Source organism: Bombyx mandarina, chromosome 16, assembly GCF_030267445.1.
Source record: "Bombyx mandarina strain Sakado chromosome 16, ASM3026744v2".
NCBI classification, from domain to species: Eukaryota; Metazoa; Arthropoda; class Insecta; order Lepidoptera; family Bombycidae; genus Bombyx; species Bombyx mandarina.
The window spans coordinates 2,492,148-2,515,614 of record NC_143222.1 but is presented as its reverse complement, the minus strand read 5'-3'; the positions used below and the strand labels follow the sequence as shown (position 1 = coordinate 2,515,614).

The 23,467-nt window shown below is 38.6% G+C and overlaps 5 protein-coding genes across 7 annotated transcripts in view; 3 read left to right on the top strand and 2 right to left on the bottom strand.

Moving 5' to 3' along the window:
• Positions 1 to 11,275, bottom strand: part of LOC149501220 (ceramide synthase 6) — a 34,194-nt gene extending 22,919 nt beyond the window's left edge. For 2 of the 3 annotated variants that reach the window (XM_089733874.1, XM_089733875.1), the window contains exons 1-2: positions 10,896 to 11,270; positions 10,198 to 10,318 (exon numbers count right to left, since the gene is read on the bottom strand). In XM_089733874.1, coding sequence (XP_089590000.1) covers positions 10,198 to 10,318; positions 10,896 to 11,080 — 306 coding nt within the window. In that variant the 5' untranslated portion in view covers positions 11,081 to 11,270. Of the gene's footprint in view, positions 1 to 5,280; positions 5,302 to 10,197; positions 10,319 to 10,895 lie in introns of all 3 variants that reach the window. The other variant, XM_089733873.1, reaches the window with a different exon arrangement.
• A 767-nt stretch (positions 11,276 to 12,042) lies between these two features.
• LOC149501219 (DNA-directed RNA polymerase III subunit RPC10-like) lies at positions 12,043 to 13,501 on the top strand. The gene is made up of 2 exons (XM_089733988.1): positions 12,043 to 12,385; positions 12,454 to 13,501. Exons 1-2 carry the CDS (start codon positions 12,245 to 12,247, stop codon positions 12,637 to 12,639), a joined length of 327 nt encoding a protein of 108 aa, XP_089590114.1. The 5' UTR covers positions 12,043 to 12,244; the 3' UTR covers positions 12,640 to 13,501.
• On the top strand, positions 12,615 to 13,501 carry Tcs1 (Threonyl-carbamoyl synthesis 1). The gene has a single exon (XM_089733986.1). It carries the CDS (start codon positions 12,615 to 12,617, stop codon positions 13,437 to 13,439), a length of 825 nt encoding a protein of 274 aa, XP_089590112.1. The 3' UTR covers positions 13,440 to 13,501.
• Positions 13,502 to 13,691: 190 nt separating this feature from the next.
• Positions 13,692 to 14,423, bottom strand: LOC149501217 (mitochondrial inner membrane protease subunit 2). The gene has a single exon (XM_089733987.1). It carries the CDS (start codon positions 14,296 to 14,298, stop codon positions 13,804 to 13,806), a length of 495 nt encoding a protein of 164 aa, XP_089590113.1. The 5' UTR covers positions 14,299 to 14,423; the 3' UTR covers positions 13,692 to 13,803.
• A 2,074-nt stretch (positions 14,424 to 16,497) lies between these two features.
• Positions 16,498 to 19,530, top strand: LOC149501216 (uncharacterized). The gene has a single exon (XM_089733663.1). It carries the CDS (start codon positions 17,041 to 17,043, stop codon positions 19,051 to 19,053), a length of 2,013 nt encoding a protein of 670 aa, XP_089589789.1. The 5' UTR covers positions 16,498 to 17,040; the 3' UTR covers positions 19,054 to 19,530.
• The last annotated feature ends 3,937 nt before the right edge of the window (positions 19,531 to 23,467 follow it).

Here is a 23,467-nt window from a genome sequence, read left to right as displayed (position 1 = left end):
TGAATTCGAATTCCGAATTGTTCATGAAAATAAAAATGTATACTTTTAGAATTTTACTCATTTTTAAACATGGAGTGGACGCTTAAAGAAGACCGTGTTGCAGTTATTGCGTTGCATCGTTGCGGTTACGCGCCAATTCAAATTTTTAACATACTGAAAAATTTTAATATAACCAAAAGATTCGTTTATCGTACCATCAAACGATACAATGAAGACTCTAGTGTAGATGACAGGTCAAGAAGTGATCGCCCTCGGTCTGTTTTGACTCCAGCAGTGATAAAAGCTGTGAAGGCGCGAATTCAAAGAAATCCCAAATGTAAGCAGAAACTGTTGGCCCTTCAGATGGGGTTAAGCAGAACCACGGTGAAAAGGGTGTTAAATGAAGACTTAGGGCTTCGGGCATATCGAAGAAAAACAGGACATCGTTTGAATGCTCGTCTAATGGACCTGAGACTGAAGAGATGCCGCGCTTTGTTGAAGCGGTACGCGGGAAAAATATATCGGGAACATCTCGGATGAAAAAATTTTTACCGTAGAAGAGAGCTACAACAAACAAAATGATAAGGTGTACGCACACAGTAGTGAAGAAGCGAGCAACCGTATTCCGCGTGTCCAACGAGGTCATTTTCCATCCTCGCTCATGGTATGGTTGGGAGTTTCTTATTGGGGCTTAACAGAGGTACATTTTTGTGAGAAAGGTGTAAAAACGAATGCAGTTGTGTATCAAAATACAGTCCTGACGAACCTTGTGGAACCTGTTTCTCATACCATGTTCAATAACAGGCACTGGGTATTCCAACAAGATTCAGCGCCAGCTCATAGAGCGAAGAGCACACAAGACTGGCTGGCGGCGCGTGAAATCGACTTCATCCGGCACGAAGACTGGCCCTCCTCCAGTCCAGATTTGAATCCGTTAGATTACAAGATATGGCAACACTTGGAGGAAAAGGCGTGCTCAAAGCCTCATCCCAATTTGGAGTCACTCAAGACATCCTTGATTAAGGCAGCCGCCGATATTGACATGGACCTCGTTCGTGCTGCGATAGATGAATGGCCGCGCAGATTGAAGGCCTGTATTCAAAATGATGGAGGTCATTTTGAATAAACTTCAGTGTCATAAGAATCTATGTTTTGTTAAGTTCATTTTGGTATATAAATGGTTACATAATGAATAAACTTGTTTCAATTATTTTACATTAAACATGTGACAGAATTTAGGACCTGACTAGGTATATATATAAAAATGAATTGCTGTTCATTAGTCTCGCTAAAACTCGAGAACGGCTGGAGCGATTTGGTTAAATTTGGTCTTGAATTGTTTGTGGAAGTCCAGAGAAGGTTTAAAAGGTAGATAAATATGAAAAAAAAACTCGGAATTAAATGAAAATTACAATTTTGTTTCTCCATTGATGTGTCTTCCCCGTCCGGCGGATTTTGTTTGTTTTAGGTTTATTTTATACAAAACTTTAGGTCTTTTATTTATCGATTGAGGCACTACGAAGTCTGCCGAGTCAGCTAGTGTAAATTAAAATCTAAGAATATGCTCATACATCAGCAAAGAGGATTAACATAAAGAATTCACGTTTTTTTTTCTTTCTATTATTCGGTTTATATAGGTCAGGATATTTGAGCGAAGTTATAAAGTTATTGTACTGCCATCGGTCCTTGATGCGTGTGCAAATTCTCAAATTTAATTTAACTTTAACGTCTTAAAATCGGTGAAAGTGAAATCGTTCGGAGATTCCTTTACATACAAACAAACACACATAAAGACATTAACCCATAGATACGACCTACTGAGTTTCTCGCCAGATCTTCTCAGTGGGTCGCGTTTCTGATCCGGTGGTAGATTCTGCGAGCACTGCTCCTGCTAGGAGCAGTATTAGCAACACTTCCAGATTGAGCCCCGAGAGCTCACCTACACGCTAGGGCAACGCTGATATAGCCTCTCAAGGCTATCAGCATAGGTAGGGAAAAATAACAAAGACGAAGCTAATAATAGCGTCTTATAATAATAATTATATATAAAATATCTGCCTATTAAGTCTGCAAGAGCTATTGACCTATTTTTTCATAGATACCTTATCGCACGTGCCTTTATCTAACACATTACACTAGGGAACTAACACTAGGGGATATTCAGTAGCAGGTCTATTTGATGCAGATTATAAACTTCATGGGTGTATTGTTACGCCGGTAAGAGCAACATCATCTATCGTCCAATAGTAGAAACGAATATCAAAAGAACTAATAGAGAATCGAGAACGCTCGAAACGTACAACGCCACCTATTATCAAATAGCGGAAACGCATATCGAAACTACTCGACTTGTCCAGAATGTTCTCAATAATTCTAGGGATGTCGTATCGACTATAAACACGTTGCAGAGATGAAACGATGGCAGTCAGTAATCGGAACTACTCGAAGCGAAACAGTGAACGGATCACCTGAAGCGAAGCGGAAGAAGCGAATTACGAATTGTTAAGTGCTCTGTAAGTGCTCCAAGTAATTAGATAGAGATATAATTTGTACTTTGGTGGAACTTTTATTTATCTCGAACCCCAGCGCGTATCAGTATTAATGTAGGATTGGTAAGAACGGAACCTATGAATGAGTGTGGAACGGAGCATTAAGGTGTGAGTGAGAGAAAAAGGTAAAAAAGGAAAAGAGAATGACAGAGAAAAGCAAGATGGCGAAGACGATTAAATGAGAAAAACGTCAAAAAAGGTGTCAGATAATTTTAAATTATTATTATGCTTATTTTTGGAGCGAAGTAGTCATAGACTCCAGTATGGAGGTTGGACTTCAATATCATGGCCTAAATTAGAGAGGGGATTCACGTTAAAATGCCAATGGGCTCCAGCAAAACTTAGGTACTATTAGGGGGACTGTGTGCTCATTCGATCACCATAATTATAAAAAGTTCACCTACCGTCAGTAGCATTAAAACAATATCATTTAAAAAAATGCAGGACATATTTAGAGGCATACCTTTTTGTTGTTCTAATATTCGTTTTTTTTTATTTATTGCTTAGATGAATGGACGAGCTCACAGCCCACCTGGTGTTAAGTGGTTACTGGAGCCCATAGACATCTACAACGTAAATGCGCCACCCACCTCGAGATATAGGTTCTAACGTCTCAGTATAGTTACAACGGCTATACCCCACCCTTCGAACCGAAACGCATTACTGCTTCACGGCGAAAATAGGCGGTATAAGTGCCTATTCTATTCTACTCGTTAAGTACGATACTTGGAATTATTGGTACCTACCTACCTGTTGCAGATATATCCGAGTCGCAGTCGCGCGGTTAACGGTATATTACCTATTATTTCACGAACGCATCAAAGATTCTACGAAGCGAACAACGGTCCTATTCAGACTTTGTTTTCAATTTGGTTGCGTTAAATTGCGAAAGTTTTACAACAATACGTTTTTTACATTTGTCGGTCCGTCGCGAAGGTCGCTCTTCGTTACAAAGCTGCAACCTTGCAGTCTTTAGAAGATGTTTAAGAGCTATATTATGGTATTACAACCTTTCACGGGTAATCTAATTACTGCTTTTATTGAAGTACTGTTCTATATATTTTTGGGCACCATATATGTAGACAATTAAATACATTTGATGCTTCTGTAAATTCGCTTAATAATAAATGTAATAAAAGAATGAGAGTCTCAAAATCTATGAAATATCAGGTAATATCAGTTATTTAATATCAGGTATATGTATTTTTTTAAACAGATTAACAAACTCACCGATCATCTAGTGTTAAGAGGATATCAGAGCCCATAAGCGTCACTACGGAAACGCCATCATCCGTTTTGAGACTTGAGGTTGAAGCCTCAAATGTATATCGAATTATTTTATATTAAATGTATATCGCATTATTGTTCGCGGCACTATCAGATTTTTTATTTTTATTTCTTAGTTGGGTGGACGAGCTTACAGCCCACCTGGTCTGAAGTGGTTACCGGAGGCCATAGACATCTACAACATAAACGCGCCACCCACCTTGAGATACAAGTTCTAAGGTCTCAAGTATAGTTACAACGGCTGCCCCACCCTTCAAACCGAAACGCATTACTGCTTCACGGCAGAAACAGGCAGGGTGGTGATAACTACCCGTGCGGACTCACAAGAGGTCCTACCACCAGTAACACAAACGATCTTTAAAAACACACAAATATTTGCTTACTTGAACCTCATTATTTTTAAAGTGGCATTCAGACATGAAGTCGAAACCTCGATGGTACTATATATATGAGGTGTCTCATTCTTAAAACTGGAACGCGCATGTCTGCTTCGTGGCATAAATAGGTAGGATGGTGGTCCTTATGCGTGAGGGCTCACAAGTCCTCCAACGAGTTACTACACTAATTATATTTCTTCTGGGTTTTTTTTTTATCACACTTTTATTACTCCTCCTCAAGGCATCCGTGAACATGAGTTATGTACGTATTTCATTAGAGAGGTTGGTATCTCCTGGATTTCATACGAGTAGATCATACGTCTGATACTTTAGACCACGACAGCTTCGTAAGAGACCAGCTCGTGAAGGTTTACTTGAGAAAAACATTTCGATTGACGCTTAGCAAATGACCGCTAAGTGCAGGACATTGGTTATAAGTAAATTAGAAAGATTACAGTGATTGAATGTGCATCTATATAGTATCATTGTGCACCAAGGGAGAAAAGTGGGACATTTCCTGGATGAGATGTCCTATTTTTTTCCCATGGTGCACATACCATTTTTTCTCCTACCAGGCCGAAAGTTCGTGGAGTACCGAGCCGGGGACCAGGCGCGAAGCCCCGGTGGGGTCCAGGGGCGAAGCCCTGGCGGGTTGTAGGGGGGCTGAGCCCCCCATACTCATAAAAAAAAATTAACTGTTTTTTAATTTTTAAATAAACTACTAATTGAATAAGAACTGTCTGATGAATTCATCTTTGCTTAATACTTCACTATTAAATTTTACTGCCTTTTGTTTATTTCACTTTTACACTAAAGACAATATTGCAAATTAACCGAGCACAACAATGGCGGAGAATTTTAGGTGCGTGAGAGCAGACGTAAACACTAACGCGCATGCGCACTTCTCAGTACCCAGGGAGGAAAAGTTAGACTTTCTTCCCTGTACAGCGGGAGGAAAACCGAACTTCCGGCGTAGGTAGGAGAAAAAAATTATTACGTACGGAAAACAGCTATCCAAATTCCAACAATATTACGTGCAAACAAATTAGTACGTGATATAAAAATAATCAAAATAAATAAAAATTTACCTCGTCCTTCCGCAATAATAACTGAAAACATACGTTTAATGTATGTTAATTAAAAATTAAACCATATAGACTACGAAATAATGACGATTCTTAATTAATAAATATATAAAGTTTTTAGGGATATCTTGAACTTGATATTGAAACGAATGATGATCTATACTAATATATAAATCTACAGTTGTTTTTACGGATGTTCCGTTATAACTACTGAACCATGTATCCGATTGACTTGGTATCCATGTAGAAAATACATGTACTTAATAGATAAGCTAATATTTATATGAGTGTTGGACTCGCTAATAATAATGTCAATAAATAATAATGTTAATTTTAAATGCCCAGCGAAGCGGGCGATCACGGCTAGTACTTTATAAATTATATTCTCTATACTCAAAGTGTCGCTATCCACTGCGCGGAGGACAGAAGTGAATGGAGGAACATAGACCTAACAAAAGTGCTCAGTAAAGGTCACGATCCTCAGAACTGAGGAATACGACGCACGGAGGAGGAGGAGGATACTCAAAGTGAATAGGAAATAATATAATAAATTTAATCAAACCAGGATATAATACTGGTTTGCAAATTTATCTTCTTTTATTTCATACCTGTTCTCTAGTAGCCTAAGAGGCTATTTCAGCTACGGCCGGACGGGTAGGTGAGCTCACGGGCTCAACCTGAGAGAATTTGCTAACACTAGCCCTAGCAAGAGCAGCGCTTCGCAGAATCTACCACCGGATCGGAATCGCGACCCACTGAGAAGATCCGGCTGAGTGTGTGTGTGTGAGTGTCTATGGGTTAGTTCGCTCGTCGAACTCTTCGACGAAGACGATGACCGGTGCTTTAGAGGCCCAAAAGCACCGAGAGTGAATCCAGAGGATCCGACAAGACATGTTTCATTACATAAGCCCGCAATCTATTCCAAACAAATTTCTTAGGTCAATGATCGCAACTCTGTAGTAGGTATACGGAAAGAGGCATAACGAATGTTGGTCCTCGTGAACATCTGTACTGATTAGCGATGACGTCACCAAGTTTTTCGATAATTATCTACCTACAAAATAAAAGGAGAGGAAAATCATTATTTTTTTGTCGCTACAGCTTTAGCGCTAGGACTTTCGAGGGGTTTCAACACCATTTCGAAGTACATTTTCAATATTGACAAGAATTGGTTCATTGTTCTGAAAGGTTCCAGTAGAGCATTGGCAATATTTTTTTCGACCTATATCAGGTTTGTTTATGATAATAACGTATAAATTTATTCCTGGATATAACTAGTCAGGTCATAAGTATTGTCACAGAGTAAAAACTTTTCTTTTAGAATGCTGGCCACAAAAAAGTTTATTGAATTCGAATTTCGAATTGTTCATGAAAATAAAAATGTATACTTTTAGAATTTTACTCATTTTTAAATATGGAGTGGACGCTTAAAGAAGACCGTGTTGCAGTTATTGCGTTGCATCGTTGCGGTTACGCGCCAATTCAAATTTTTAACATACCGTAAAATGGGGCGATTAGGGACAAATTCCAACTTTATGAGCAATTTTAAGGTAGTTGTTGATGTATATAATGCTATATCAGGATCAAAATGATTGAGTCTTGGGGGCATCTTTGTTATCTAATTTAAAATTATGCAACTAGCATTCCAGTTTAAGCAAAAAATGCAAAAATAGGTGTAATCCTTATATACCCGAAAATTGCGGTTAATTGGGACGAAATGAGAAATTTCCTAGGGTTTGCACTACTTTTATTTTTATATATAGTTTTAATTAATTTATTTATTTAGTTGCACCAACAAAGTGATCATCAATAAAAAAAATTGAAAAACTGACAAAAGTACATGGCAGACATCACCTCAATTATAGGTGCAATCGACAGTGCTGATATTTCTATCTGGGTTAAGAGATTAGGTGTGTCGGTTATTCCATGGATTAATCAGATGAATACCCCCACTCTGAACAAATATTAAATATTTTATTATGTATTACTTAGACATTTTTGTCCACCTTGAGATTTTATTGATCTTGTTACATGTCTCTGCAAAATCGACTTACTTATATTAAATTGCTTATCTATTTCAAATAAAGACTTATTCCCAATTTCGCTTCGAATAAACCAGATTTTTACCAACAAATTTAAAAAATATTGTTATAACTACATAGACAACCCTACAAACCTGTACCTATTTATACTTAGGTCGTTTCCATTTCACGTATTTTCATCCCAATTGACCCCTTTTTCGTTGCTATTTGTACCTAAGACGTCCCCAATATCCCCAAAAACAACAGATTTTTACATGTATTTTTATTTAATCAAATACATTAAAACCAATAACAACTGAGACTTAACTTTAATATATATGCTGGTTCAAACACTAAATAACGTTTATAAATCATAGTCGTCTTCTATTATTATCAAATAAATAAAAGAGAGCAAAGTTTCTAGCACTAAAATAATGACCACCACAGGAAGTTAATTTGAAACGCGATTTTTTATAAGTTAGCAGCTATTATCATGCATATTCAGAGTTGTTTTGTGAACTTTCAACATTCTACTATTAAACTACAAAAAATGGAAGATTTTGCAAAGATTAAAAAACTTATATTGAGCGTCGAAAGATTTTCCCGGTTTTTTCCCGATTCGCCTGTCAATCCCTAATCGCCCCATTTTACCGGTACTGAAAATTTTGAATATAACCAAAAGATTCGTTTATCGTACCATCAAACGATACAATGAAGACTCTAGTGTAGATGACAGGTCAAGAAGTGGTCGCCCTCGGTCTGTTAGGACTCCAGCAGTGATAAAAGCTGTGAAGGCGCGAATTCAAAGAAATCCCAAACATAAGCAGAAACTGTTGGCCCTTCAGATGGGGTTAAGCAGAACCACGGTGAAAAGGGTGTTAAATGAAGACTTAGGGCTTCGGGCATATCGAAGAAAAACAGGACATCGTTTGAATGCTCGTCTAATGGACCTGAGACTGAAGAGATGCCGCGCTTTATTGAAGCGGTACGCGGGAAAAAAATATCGGGAAAATCTTTTTTCGGATGAAAAAATTTTTACCGTAGAAGAGAGCTACAACAAACAAAATGATAAGGTGTACGCACACAGTAGTGAAGAAGCGAGCAACCGTATTCCGCGTGTCCAACGAGGTCATTTTCCATCCTCGCTCATGGTATGGTTGGGAGTTTCTTATTGGGGCTTAACAGAGGTACATTTTTGTGAGAAAGGTGTAAAAACGAATGCAGTTGTGTATCAAAATACAGTCCTGACGAACCTTGTGGAACCTGTTTTTCATACCATGTTCAATAACAGGCACTGGGTATTCCAACAAGATTCGGCGCCAGCTCATAGAGCGAAGAGCACACAAGACTGGCTGGCGGCGCGTGAAATCGACTTCATCCGGCACGAAGACTGGCCCTCCTCCAGTCCAGATTTGAATCCGTTAGATTACAAGATATGGCAACACTTGGAGGAAAAGGCGTGCTCAAAGCCTCATCCCAATTTGGAGTCACTCAAGACATCCTTGATTAAGGCAGCCGCCGATATTGACATGGACCTCGTTCGTGCTGCGATAGACGACTGGCCGCGCAGATTGAAGGCCTGTATTCAAAATCACGGAGGTCATTTTGAATAAACTTTAGTGTCATAAGAATCTATGTTTTGTTAAGTTCATTTTGGTATATGAATGGTTACATAATGAATAAACTTGTTTCAATTATTTTACATTAAACATGTGACAGAATTTATGACCTGACTAGGTATATTTGATTTAAATTTAATTCAAATTTTCTATAAAACTTATAAGCCAATCAAATATATTGTTTAAATATAATAGTAACTATGAAAGGAGCTTCTACCAGAGGCCATAGTGGCATAATGTATTTTTAATAAATTATTTGAAATTGTGTTATGAATCTTTAACATAAGTATTGTGAATAATTTTTGGTATAACATTAATCCCTGAACAATAATTGGGTAGAAAATGAATTAAAATATATTTAATAAATGAAAAATCCATAAACAGTTATATTTTTATATAACATGAAACAATTAAATATGTAAATTAAATATATAAACATAAACATTTACTTATAAGCATTAACATACAACATCAATAATAATAATGGAATCAAAAGGTATTTTTATTGATATAACTCCATTTCATTTACCACATTAACGAGATCCTGTTTTATTATGCATTATCACAGCAGTCATCTTAATAAGATGTTGGATACATTCACAGTGAATAATTGAGTGATTTTATAACAATCAAAATCTTATTTTTATATTCATGCTGAATATAATAATGCCTATTTCTGCCGTGAAACAGTAATGTGTTTCGGTTTGAAGGGCAAGGCAGCCGTTATAACTATACTGAGACCTTAGAACTCATATCTCAAGGTGGGTAGCGGTATTTACGCTGTAGCTGTCTATGGGCTCCAGTAACCATTTAACATCAGGTGGGCCGTGGGCTCATCCACCTAACTAGGCCATAAAAAAATTAATAAAAAAACTCTTTTCATATTCACAATTATCCATATTGATGAAAATTAAATTGTATTGTTTAAGTGTGTATTATTTACGTGTATATTTTAATTGGTTACATTACATCTGAGTATTTTTGAAATGATCATACGTGAGACTTATGTGAATCACTGGCAATAGGTTCAAATTCGTAATTATTCTAAGAATAGTGTGAAAATTTATCATGATTCAGTCGTACAGTAAAAGCTACTTATTTGGTTTTAGAATAAATTTCATAAACTATTAAATAAGATCTAGATTTTGATCAAAAGTCATATTGTTGTGAGTTCACAAATCTTTTATCACTTTTGAAAATTACCACTAATGTGGATATGTTATATAGTCATTCTAAGGTCCTAAAAAACTTTATTTCTTATTATTATACAACACACTCACCTGTTTATGTTTCAGTTTGGACGATGATTGATATGCATTTTCTAATTTAGGATTGTTTGGTGCTTTCTTTGGTCTGGTATTTTTAATACCTATCGATTTTCCAAACGGTGCAAACCAGTACCTTTAACAATTAATATTATTTATTAAGTTACCATTTTAAAAACATTTTTAGGTTCAATTAATTTACCAAATTTCAATTTGACTTAATTTACCAAACATAACTTGTAAAAACAGTTCAAAAGAATAGAACCAGAAAAAGTCTTGAATTATTTCTGTGAATTTACACTTTGTCACAACTTAAGCATGATTATATTTTTCAGATAGTCCTGGAATTTTTTGTCCATTGATGTGGATTGTGGCCAATACACTTAATAAAACTTGCTAACAATTTAATAAAAACTTATTATGGATGATTTTGATTTAAAAACTTGTTTTGAATTTTTTTTTTTATTTCTGAAATTACGAACCCTCTAACTTATGACAGGGAACTTCCCTTGAATCTTTTAAACAGAACAACTTAAGTTTAGCCACAACTTAAACTATGTTCAGACAATAACTTGAAAGTCGTGATATAGATAAACTATTAGTCACGACACGATTAACTTGTTTACTCAACCATGGGTTTACTGCACCACTGACACACATACTGTTAAACAAAAAGAAAAAAATGATTAAAACTATAATTTATTTATACTAACTTCTCCAGTACATGCCGTAATACTATAAGCACCAACGCCAGCGGCAACGGATAAAAAAGATGCCGGTAGTCATTGTAAATCACGACTTTGTCAGGACCCGGCTCCAGATCTTCCCATGTAGTATTAGGAGGCAACCAAACAGATTCATCCCAAAACGTGTCTAATAATAATCGTAACGTATTCATGAGGTTGTTAAATATCAGCGGTGAGGAGCCACCACTGCAATGCACTAATAATGAATTATTTATCACGCCATGAAGATTTTCAAAATAAATAACGACACAACCGACCACTTTGCAGCTTTACTGCCGACAAACTAAATAAATAGTTAGATTTTTGTTGACTTTGTCAGTTTGCTATGTGACAAATTATATTTTGACAACACGTCTAAATTTCGAGTTTGACACTTTTTATTTGATTGAGTCCAGGCAAAGAGAACAAAACCCAAACTATCTAGCCAAAGGGATTTTTGTTTTGTACTTGTTTGTATTTGTCTTATTTTCCTAAGGTTGTACAATTTCATAGACGATAATTCATTAATTGAATTAAGATTAAGATTAAATGAGTGCAATAGACTGGCCTCGAACAGAGATAAATGGCTAGACATCGAGCAATTTGTCAAGAGTAAAACGACGAAATAGAATACGATATTAATACACGTTGAAATCTGAAAAAACATTAAATGCAATAAAACGATTCACAGAACTTTGCTTCTAGTACTCATGCCAAGTGCCCTCGTTCGACGAATCTAGCATGACTCCTCGAGGTCACTAGGGTAAAAGAAAAAAATATATATATATAATATTTGAACTCAAAATGCCTCTATTCACTTTCCTACTGTAGCTTAACATAATAAAAAGCATCAGATATTTTAAAATTATACCGGATATGCCCTAAGACTTTGTGAAAGTACACAATTGTGGAAAAATGAAACCAAGCCGCTGGACGTGACCCCTCGGGATCCTGCAAAAAGTTCACTGAAAAAATCTCAGTAAACGACCACCATTTTACTGAGATTATATTTCATCCCCATCTCATCTCATTTCATTTTATTTCATGCCATGCCATGTTTCATATTAAATTAATCAGCTTCATTTCATTTCATATCATATTTCATAAAAAATATAAATATAAAAGATTAGGCTGTATGGTGTGATACCTTTGTGTTTCCATTTGGAAAAATAAAACTACTACTACTAATTTCGCTATAAAATTAAACAAAATAATATATGAGATTTTTTCATGAAGCCTTGTTTCAAACTACCAATTTAAAAACGTTTATGATAATACTATTCTGTTCTATTAGCTACTTACATAAATTTAACTGATGAAGTAATTTTTTTTTCAATATGCTATTTTGTCCAACGTGCGCCAACATGCTTATGGTGGAAGAAGGTCCTGAAGCAGCGCTAAGGTACGCCTGTAATACGTGTCCATATGTTTACAATATCAAGAAGAAAGTTTCATCTCGAACATTCCCTAAATTAAAGGTTGGTCACATTACCTTCACAACAAGTAGAACATATTAAAAAATTCTCACATGATTTTTTTCTTACAGGAATTAGATTATATTATGGGAGGAGCTGCCGCATGGGAAAACGTTGATTCAACAGATGCTGTTTGTCCTAAGTGCGGTTATGGTCGTGCGTACTTTATGCAACTACAAACTCGATCAGCTGATGAGCCTATGACCACGTTCTACCGTTGCTGTAATCACAAATGTGCTCACAACTGGAGAGATTAAACTCATTGCGACTATTAACGAGTATGAAATTACTCAAACTTGGATTGTATCCTAGTTATATACGAAGAAATAAATGTCAATCTTTAATGATGAAAAACGCAATGACACCTGTCGTATCATGTGTAGATTTCACTGCAAGCTTGAGGGCTGCTGAATGCCTGGCAAAGGGCCAAGTGATTGCTGTACCGACAGACACAATCTATGGATTAGCTTGCAGTGCCAACTGTCCTCAGGCTATCAAAAAACTTTACTCTATAAAAGGGAGAGAGGCAGTGAAACCAGTGGCCATATGTGTCACTAGTATAGCTGACTTGAGAAAATGGGGAGAAGCCTCTCACATAAGTGACAAGTTATTAGATTCGCTACTTCCTGGTCCAGTCACAGTTGTTCTACAGAAAACTAAACACCTAGACAATCCATTTTTGAATCCTTCCACTACAAAAATAGGTATTAGAATACCGAAGCATGATTTTATGAACACAGTTACGAAAATATTTGACATGCCAGTTGCATTGACGAGTGCCAATTTTAGTAATGAACCTTCAACATTATCCATCAAAGAATTTGAACATCTGTATCCTCATTTAGCAGCCATATTTGATGGAGGGTTACTGAGTCAAGGTCTGGAACAGAACAGAACAGGCTCCACGGTTATAGATTTATCAAAGAATGGCCTTTATAAAATTATAAGAAAGGGTATATCATATGACTATGTTATAAAAGTTGTTGAACGTTATGGTTTGAAAAAAAAAAATGAATCTGAAAATTCATTAGAGATAAATAAACAACTGCAGAAATAATGTTTTGTTTTAAAGAAATAATTATGTAAGTGAAAAAATGAATAAAAGGTTTATAGTGTTTATTTAACATTTTTATTTATAAATACATTTTTATCATTCACAACAATAACAGGATAATATTTTTTATCCATTAAGTTTTATTGTACTGCAGCTTACTAGCTTCCATGGAATAAAACATTACTTCTAAATAAAGAACAAGGTAAAAGAGGTAATATGAGACTAGTCAGAGATCAGGAAAATAAAATATATAGATAAAAATGCAGATTCAAACGATGTTTCTACTCCCATTTTTTCATATAATTAACAAACTCCAATTTTAAACAATTTGCATGTTTTTAACTAACATATGTCTAATTTAACTAGATTAAATAGCAGTGCTCACAGGCTGTCTGTTCTGTGGCAATTTAGCTTGAAGACTCTGCCATCTACTTGGGGGCCAAACTATGCACACCGCTCTTGCATTAACTAAACCTAAAGAAACAGGCCCAAAGGTGTTGCTGTCGAGGGTGTGACCTGTGTGATCACCTTCTACCCAACAATGTCCTTCTGGAATTTTCACATACTGGTTCTTGTAGCCCAATGTGCTTACAACGTCACCTTGTAAAGCTACCACTCGTTTGATAATCTTTTGGTTAGGATCTTTGGGGGACATCAGTGAAATGACATCTCCTCGTTTCACGTGATAATCTCTGACGGCCCATCGAGATAAAAATACATAGTCCGTATTCATCGATTCTGGATTCAGCACGGGTTGCATAGAAATTCCTTCAACTCTAGCCACATAACCGACAGTGTCTAGAATGGTTACACCGATTGGTAAGCCGAAGACAAGAGACTTGCATACACTTTTAAGCCACATGAGTAGGCCGCCACTTTATTTCTAACAACATATCGGTATTTATATTAAAAATTGGAGATATTTCATTTTTTTTTAAATGTTTAAGGCAGTTTTGTGCTTGAAATTTTTTTGCTTCATTCGTCCATTGGGCACTATTGGGCAGGCAAACGGAGCGAAGCTCATAAATTTTGTCACAATTGACAACATTTCAAAAAATTTACATGCTTCAAATAAAAATACCGTTTCTTTATTTTTCAATTCTGAGCTAAAATATGTAATTCTTATAATTTTATATTACTTAATTTGGGAGTAAATAAATAAAAACAGAAGAACTCTATTGTATGAAACATAAGTTGAGGTATGTACCTAACTATGATACCATTAATAATTAGAAACCATAGTTGTTATACGTTTAAAGCCAAAATCACTAAATTTTCAAAACTTGACGTCTCGGGTTCTCAGGAACTTGTGAGACTTGCATCAATAGCATAGATTATTACGTTAATACAAATTCTTTCTTAAACGAAGAGCAATTTTAACCCGAATATGCAGGCATAGTAAATTGTCTCTTAGAAATAAGGTGACACTCTACAAAATTGCATACGCCCCGTCATGACCTATGCAAGTGTAGTGTTCGCTCACGCGGCCTGCACTAACTTAAAATCATTCCAAATCATTCAATCCCGTTGTTGCAGGATAGCCGTCGGAGCTCCGTGGTTCGTCAGGAACGTCGACCTCTATGACGACCTGAACTTAGAGTCCATCAGTAAGTATCTGCAGTCGGCGTCGATGCGCCACTTCACATTTGAAAGATCGTCGTGGCCTAACGGATAAGACGTCCGATGCATTCGTGTTGAGCGATGCACCGGTGTTCGAATCCCGCAGGCGGGTACCAATTTTTCTAATGAAATACGTACTCAACAAATATTCATGGTTGATTTCCACGGTGAAGGAATAACATCGTGTAATAAAAATGAAATCCGCAAAATTGTATTTTGCGTAATTACTGGTGGTAGGACCTCTTGTGAGTCCGCGCGGGTGGGTACCACCACCCTGCCTATTTCTGCCGTGAAGCAGTAATGCGTTTCGGTTTGAAGGATGGGGAGATGTCTACGGGCTCCAGTAACCACTTAACACCAGGTGGGCTGTGAGCTCGTCCACCCATGAAAGCTATAAAAAATAAATAAAAAACTTCGATAAAGCGGCACGACACGATAACCCTCTCATCGTGGCCGCCGGTAACTACATTCCCGATCCTGCGGACAGAATGGAAAGCAGTGGACGTCACCTCAAACACGTCATATCGGATCCTCCCGATCCACTAACGGTACTTCTAAGTACCTCAAGCACCGGTCATCGTTCTCGTCGTACCCGTCGCTTGCGGCGAAGGGCTAGACGAGTAAAATAGTCCTCAGACACAGGTCACGGACTTTCTTGCCGGATCTTCTCAGAGGGTCGCGTTTCCGATCTGGTGGTAGATTCTGCGAAGCACGGCTTTTGCTAGGGTTCGTGTTAGCAACTTAAAAACGCAATTTTAAATGGTCATTTATATTCATCACAAATATGCAAGAATGTGAAAATTTTATTTTTTAAATGTCATATTGTTGATAAGAGAACTGTACGGTTTGCACATACCTAACTAATACGTGTACACGCCGTGAACCCCAACAAGAACTTTAAAAGTTAGAATACAGTTCTTATGTTTAAAACTGGTAGTAGATAAATTAATGTTTAGTAAATTTTAACGAAAAAACATAATAAATAATAAATTTTATTTTTTCGTCTTGTTTGTCATATTAAAATTTACTCAATTATTTATTAAAATGATGTTAGTTGCATTTATGTTATTTATTTACATTTAAAAAAAAACTTTTTGTATCAAATTTCATGAACCTCACTACCCCTTTACGGATGAGCTCAAGCGGTCTATCCGAATTCTGGTTTATTACCTAAATGTTTTGCATACCAATACCATAAATTTGTTAGTCATGTCAGGTTCCAAATACTCACATTATATTTCATATTGTAGAACTATTGCTAAACAAGAAGTAATTATGAACATTATTTAAAAAAACGTTACAGCCTTCACGCTAACAGAAATCACAGAATCACAAAAAAGTGATCTAAGGATGTGTAAGATAGAATAAAAGGTCCAGTTACCAATGTTCGTAAATAAATTGATTAAGACATTGCGAGTGTCAAAAGTTTGATGTCACTTTCATTCGGAAATGAATGAGATTGTGAATGAATTATAGAATGTAGAATAGATATCGGTCTTTACAAATACTCAAAAAAGTGTTGATGCTTTAGTAAATTACAACCAACCAAACAGAAATTTTAGACATTTTATTTACGCGTAACAAGTATACTATCACTGAAATAGAGTGTAATAAATTAAAGTTTGTCACAAACGGGAACGCGGAGGTTGATAAAAAAGTGTCGTGGTTTGATGGAAGTGTTTCGTGGTGGAGAAAAACTCGCAATCTGCATAATCAGCTGTCAGTGAGATAGATCATCTGTCCCTGTAAATATTAAATCTACACTTGTAAAGAGACGATAACACCTATTGTTTCGGCATGCGTATAGCATGAAGTAAACAGTCACGATACGATGTGACCCTGAAGCCGCCAACGACGGCCACCGAGCTAGGGGCAGATATGGGGTAATAACCTAACAGAGAAAGAAAACTGGTAATGCTACGGCTGGCCTGCCCTGAGGCGACAGCCCGAATTTTACTACCTGCTCACGATTAAAAGCTCAACAATGTCTGGCGACTACCCTTTCGCGACCAAACTAGTGAGTCCCGTGAAGTGCAATGAGAAACCATGGGACTTGTGGGTGAGCGAAATAGGACACCTGTCCCCTCGACGGGACGACGACGCCGCGCCAGGCTCAGACGTGAAAAGCTCGGCGTCGATGAGGCGCTCGAACGACCACCATCCCTACAAAGCGGCCGATCGTACGCGCCAACGTCGTCCGGGCCTTAACCGTCTCAAGCAAGACACCATGAACTTGCACGGTCTCTTTCCACAAATGGACAATCTCAATGCTGCTGTGTGTCACATGTGCGGAGTGATAGTGAAGTGTAGTGCAGCGTATAGACATCTTCTCGATTCCCACACAGGCAACGAACCTCTCCTGCCCCCGCCGCCACCTGCCCCTACAGTCAGAAGTAGAAGTAGGCATAAAAAAGAGCCTCCACCCCCACCACCACCTGTTCCTACAGATGTACGTCAGATAAAAATGGATACATCCCCAGTACATTCAGCCACACCTCCGTTATCAAGAATAGTAATGCCACCCCCCGAGGCTCCACCATATATGGAGGAACCAAACAATCCTGCAGTCACAGGAGAAGTGCAAGTGTGCGTAGAAGGTGGAGAATTACCTGTTGTCAGTATACAGGATACTGACGATTTGCCATTAGGAGAAAATATAACAGATGATATTTTTGAAATAATGAACTCTGAAGGTATACAGAGTGCGGACGATATCACAAATTCAACAGACTGGAAGAATATAATTAGAGATATAGGAAACATGCATGATATAAATTTTCCACAGGCGTCTGACCCTATCTCATCACAAGAAATGTACCCGCCAATGCACACAGCTTCGTTACCTGCGTATGCCCTAACAGATGCAGATTTGTCTAATTTGCATTTCCCTTCTAACACGTCGCCCATGCTGACTTCGGTTGTGGAAACGAGTACGATGCCAGTCCTGACCCCTCCCGTTCCCCCGCCGGCGCCTTCCCCTGCGAAGTCGACTCCCAGCACACCATCATCCAGATCAGGCGGCCGGAAAACTAGCAAGACGAAATTTAGCTTACGCGAGTACGATCCGAACAAACACTGTGGAGTCCTAATGGTTGAAACCCTTAAACCATGTACGAGGTCACTAACGTGTAAAGCACACGCGCTTTCGCTACGGAGGACGGTGGAGGGGCGAGCGAAACCCTTCGACACGCTGTTGGCGGAGCACCGAGCGTCCCGGGAGGCGGGGGCGGCGGCCGCTGCGGCTCCTCCACCCCCAGCGCCGCCCCCCGTCGCCGCCGCCCCGCTGAACATCCCACCGCTACTAGTCAACAACACTTCACACATAGACCTGAGCGCCTTCAACGGCTTGACCGCGGAGCAGCAAGTCAATGATATTTACGCAAGTCTACTCGGCGTCGAGGAGGGCGAAGCGGTGCTGCCGGACACGTCCAGTTTCACGTCGCTACTCAGCCAGCAGTTGCCGGAGCCGTTTCTGTTGCCTGAAGCCGAGCTGCAAGAGGAAGTGCCCGTCCTGAACACGGTGCAGGCCGACGAGCCACCGCCGGCCGTGGTGCCGACCGACGTATGCTGGTACTCCTCGACTCCTCGACCGCTCGCGCTGTGCACGTTCAACGCGTCGCACGCCGGTGGCGCCATCACCTTAGGCAAAAAATTCGCCACCGTCCGGAGCAACATCAAGTCGTCCCTGACGCGGTCGCAGTGTAAAACCGGCGCGGCGAACAATTATTATTACGGGTCGAACTCTCTGTCTCTCTCTAAGACTGTGCACATAAACGCTGGTAAAAGCACGAAGCCGGAGGTGCGTAAGTTAATAGTGACGTGCGGTAGTGGGGGCGGGAAGGACAAGGTGCAACAGACCCTGAGCGAGTTGTTCGGCGGACACGCGCTGAACGGACACGTGGGGAAGCGAGCCCCGCTCAAGCACAAGCGTCCCGGCGCGGTGCTGGACCTCGGCTTCTCGCTCGACGCGGCTCTTCTCGCCGACGAGAAGTGCTGAGCGCTCAACGGTTGTGTACACTCCTCATTCTTGTATAATTTATTTTGTGTAAAATCGACGAGGACCGCCCGCCGTCGAGTGCATTCACGAATTTCTCCTGAACGGAATTAATGTTACGATAATGTTAAATCTCATTATTATTATTATTATTTTTTTGTTTATCGAGAAATGATTCGATGTTTGTATTGTTTTGTATGATGATATCTATAAGATTTTTAAAAGTCGTTCCGCGATGCGCATCTCAGAAGTGTTAAGAAATAGTAATATTAATAATTCAGGATGGTTGTATTTTTTTTTTTAAATGACTACCTGCATACTCCCTGGTACTGAATTGAATACCGATAAATGGCCTAGAATTTAAATTATGGTTTAATGTGATGATTTCCATGTATAATATAAATACGATTAAAAATAAGTATAGCCGTAATAGTAAAAATCGCCTCCTTTTGAAAATAAAGGAAAATACCTCAATAACTATTTAGGTTTGGTTTTAATTATTGTGTCACATGAGATGTTGGGAAAACATTGGGTTTACCTTTCACAGTTTTTTTTATGTCGTAATGTAAAGATACTCATGTGTTGAGAAATAAGTTTCACATGACCGTAAGATCTGTGGTAAGGGATTTCAGTGCTCATTTCTCTTGCCATTATACATCATTATTTTGCGTTCCTATTTATTTGAAGTTTCCGATAGCTGTATACAATACAACGAAATTTCGATCTCATGCCTCCCTGTCTATGAAATTTGGTAACCACTGGATATTAAGAGTGTAACCCGGTGATCTACGACCTTGTCTACCATCTATCAATAACGAATACGTATGTGGTGAAATTACGTAACTGTAATTTTCACTGGATTTATTTTATAGATTTTTATTTCCCAATTATAAATTTATATGCATTTTATTGTGTTCTATGAAACCTTTATGTTTTTTGGGTTATGGGAATAGTGAAACTAAAAGCAATAACTATCGTGACGTCTCCATTACGTGTTCGAATGTTTCCATTGCGCCATTTCTGCAGAACTTAGCAGTACCCTCATTTTTACAAAAAAAATACTTCGCTGTTTTAAAATATGTGTTTTGAGGCAGAATTATGATGTTCCCGTCACGTCTTTAATAACCACCAGACCCGTCGTCGAAGTCTGAACTTATCCCTACCGGTTCGAACCTTTTCATCCAGATATTATAAATTTTGAGATCATTTTTGCTGTATTCCATCGGTATTGTTTGGGCATGATGTGTGCCATAATGCGGCAGGGTTTAATGAGAACACCAGTCTACAGACGCCACAGCGTGAGTATAGTCAATAATTTGAAACTTCGAGGTCAAAATCTGTGTTTTAAAACGGTCGTCCCGTCATTTAAATCTCAACGCATGAAATTGGCAGGATGTTATGTTAGTTGCCAGTGCGGGCACATATTACCTATTCATAAATACAATACGGTTCGGAATACTGTTTAAAATTTTAAAATTAAAGACGACGCGCGTATAGCTACAGCAAGACGGATTACGAATGTAACATTATCTTATTATTATGCTGTTAGGATATTGGACTATAGCAAATAAAATTATTGCATTGTCATTAGTGCTTGATACCTGTCAATATTTGTAAGTTAATAAAATACATTACATACAGGTTCAGTTAATGAAAAGTTCTAAGGAATCAGATTTGGGAAGATTAGGTAGTTCATCTCGTCATCATATCGAGGGGTGCCGACTAAGAGTTTGACGAGCTAACCCATAGACACAGCCCACTGAGTTTCTCGCCGGATCTTCTCAGTTAATTTATTTACAAACAAGCCGTGCAACTGAAAGGCGATGACCGAATGGTAAACAGTCGACGTTGCCCAAAACACGTCATTACGGATCCTCCCGATCTATTAATGATGCTTTTAGGTACCACAAGCACCGGTTATCAACAAGGGTTCGTCGAGTAAATTACCCACAGACACAGCCCACTGAGTTTCTCGCCGGATCTTCTCAGTGGGTCGCGATTCCGGTCTGGTGGTAGATTCTGCGAAGCCCTGCTCTTGCTAGGGCTGCTGATGTTAGTAAATTCTCTCAGGTTGAGCTCGTGGCTCACCTACCCGTCCGGGCGTAGCTGCAATAGCCCCTTAGGCTACCAGCGAATAGGTAGGAAAAAAAAAATCGAGGGGTGAAAAGAAATTTGGTTTAAGCGACATTTTTGCAACATTACAAAAGAGCCATTTAAATTAAAAAATTTGGAAGAAATATCATGACAAAATAACTTCTTCAGCTATTTGAATAGGGAACCTCTAATTGTTGATAGGGTAATCTCTATATATAAAAATGAATTGCTATTCGTTAGTCTCTCTAAAACTCGAGAACGGCTGGAACGATTTGGCTAATTTTGGTCTTGAATTATTTGTCAAAGTCCAGAGAAGGTTGAAAAGGTAGATAAATATGAAAATGCTCGGAATTAAATAAAAATAACAATTTTGTTTTTCCTTTGATGTGTTGTCCGGTTGACGGATTCCTTTTGTTTGTTTTAAGTTTATTTTATACATTATCCATTGAGGCACTACGAAGTCTGCCGGGTCGGCTAAATAAAACGGACCTTTAATTACAAAGATAAATGTCGCGTATTAAAAGGAATGTCGCTTAAACCAAATAGCCTTTCACCCCCACCCCCATTCCAGAGCCGAATGTTACGTGGGAGAAAAGATCTGTGGAAACTGTCGATGAACACAGAGGCTGCAGATAGTATGGATGAAGTCTACTCCGGTAGCGGGCAGGGCTATGTTAGCAACATTACGAACATTGCCAAATTTTTTTTATGATTGCTCGATTACTGGTGGTCCGGAGGCCTTTCCAGTTTCACCAGAACAGGTAGACGAGCAAAGGCTCAGCCAGGAGGGGTGGGATTTGCTGACAGCTGCCCGAGCGCTTCCGAAGGAGACCTAACAACTCAAGAGCAGCTGCTTCGCGAATGAATCTACTACCGGATTGAAATCGCGACCCGCTGAGAACATCCGGCGAGAAACTCAGCGGGCTGATACATGGGTTAGGTTGCACGTCGAACTCTTTGTCGAAGAGTACGGTTACCGGGGTCTCTAAGCCTGCTCCTAGTGTTAGAGCTGAAGGCGTCTAATGCAAAGGTTGGATTGGATCTGATGGACGACGAACAGTTCCTTGGAGCATTGATTGTTATCGGAAAACTATAGAATTTCAAGGAGGTTTACACGTTTGTCCAGAAGACGCGCGAAAATATTCTCTTTGAAGTTTGTAACGACAGATTTGTGTGATATGCCTTTGGGGTAACAATAAAGGGAAGATCTTCCACCGAGCATATTGCTCGGCAGACCGACGGTCCGAAATTCCGAATGTTGTTCGGAATTTGTATATATGCGAGCTTATCTTGAAATTGTCGATAGCGAGATTCGATACGTGCCGCCATACGCAGTGGCGTAGTTAGCATAACTCGCGTCTCGGGCACAATACTTTTTTTAGCACCTTTTTTAGGGGTATTTAGACTATTAATGTTCCTTTTTCCTTTTTATTTACGAACTAGCTGACCGGATAAACTTCGTAGTGCCTCAATCGATAAATAAAAGACCTAAACTTTAAACAAAAAAAGGAATCCGTCCGACGGGAACTCATCAAAGGAAAAACAAAATTATTATTTTTATTTCATTCCGAGCATTTTCATATTCATCTACCTTTTAAACCTTCTCTGGACTTCCACAAATAACTCAAGACCATAATTAGCCATATCGGTCCAGCCGTTCTCGAGTTTTAGCGAGACTAACGAACAGCAATTCATTTTTATATGTGTATAGAAGCTAGATAGATAGATTACCATTAACTATATTACATTGGCAATAAATTTAAAATATATTTTCCACATATCAATTATAATGAAAATAATAATTATCTAGCAGTTATTTATTTTTTGCGGACCATTTGGCGCCTCTATGAGTAGCGCCCGGGGCATGGTGCCCCCGCGTGACCCCCCCTCACTACGCCACTGGCGATATACCAACAGTCGCCTTCACGTTTAAACGGTTCTACTGACCTCTTAATGATACTTCAACAGTAAAATTTTACGTCTTTTACTGCATATTGTGATGTCAGGCCTGATGGGAAGCGAAAACCAGGCCTCATGCTGATTCTCCGCAGTGTCGTGAGTTTTTACTGGTGGTAGGATCTCTTGTGAGTCCGCACGGGTAGGTACCACCCTGTCTATTTCTGCCGTGAAGCAGTAATGCGTTTCAGTAGCCGTTGTAACTATACTGAGACCTTAGAGCTCATATCTCAAGGTGGGTGGTGGCATTTACGTTGTAGATGTCTATGGGTTCCTGTAACCACTTAACATTAGGTGGGCCGTGAACTCGTCCACCCATCTAAGCAATAAAAAAATAAATAATAAAAACGCCGGTTTGGGCGATGGA

Excerpts from the sequence above, each read along its gene's own strand:
- LOC149501219 (XM_089733988.1), top strand. The coding sequence starts at position 12,245 with ATGCTATTTTGTCCAACGTGCGCCAACATGCTTATGGTGGAAGAAGGT. Across the intron at positions 12,386-12,453 it reads GAACATTCCCTAAATTAAAG|GAATTAGATTATATTATGGG; the intron begins GTTGGTCACATT and ends TTTTTCTTACAG.
- Tcs1 (XM_089733986.1), top strand. The coding sequence starts at position 12,615 with ATGTGCTCACAACTGGAGAGATTAAACTCATTGCGACTATTAACGAGT.
- LOC149501217 (XM_089733987.1), bottom strand. The coding sequence starts at position 14,298 with ATGTGGCTTAAAAGTGTATGCAAGTCTCTTGTCTTCGGCTTACCAATC.
- LOC149501216 (XM_089733663.1), top strand. The coding sequence starts at position 17,041 with ATGTCTGGCGACTACCCTTTCGCGACCAAACTAGTGAGTCCCGTGAAG.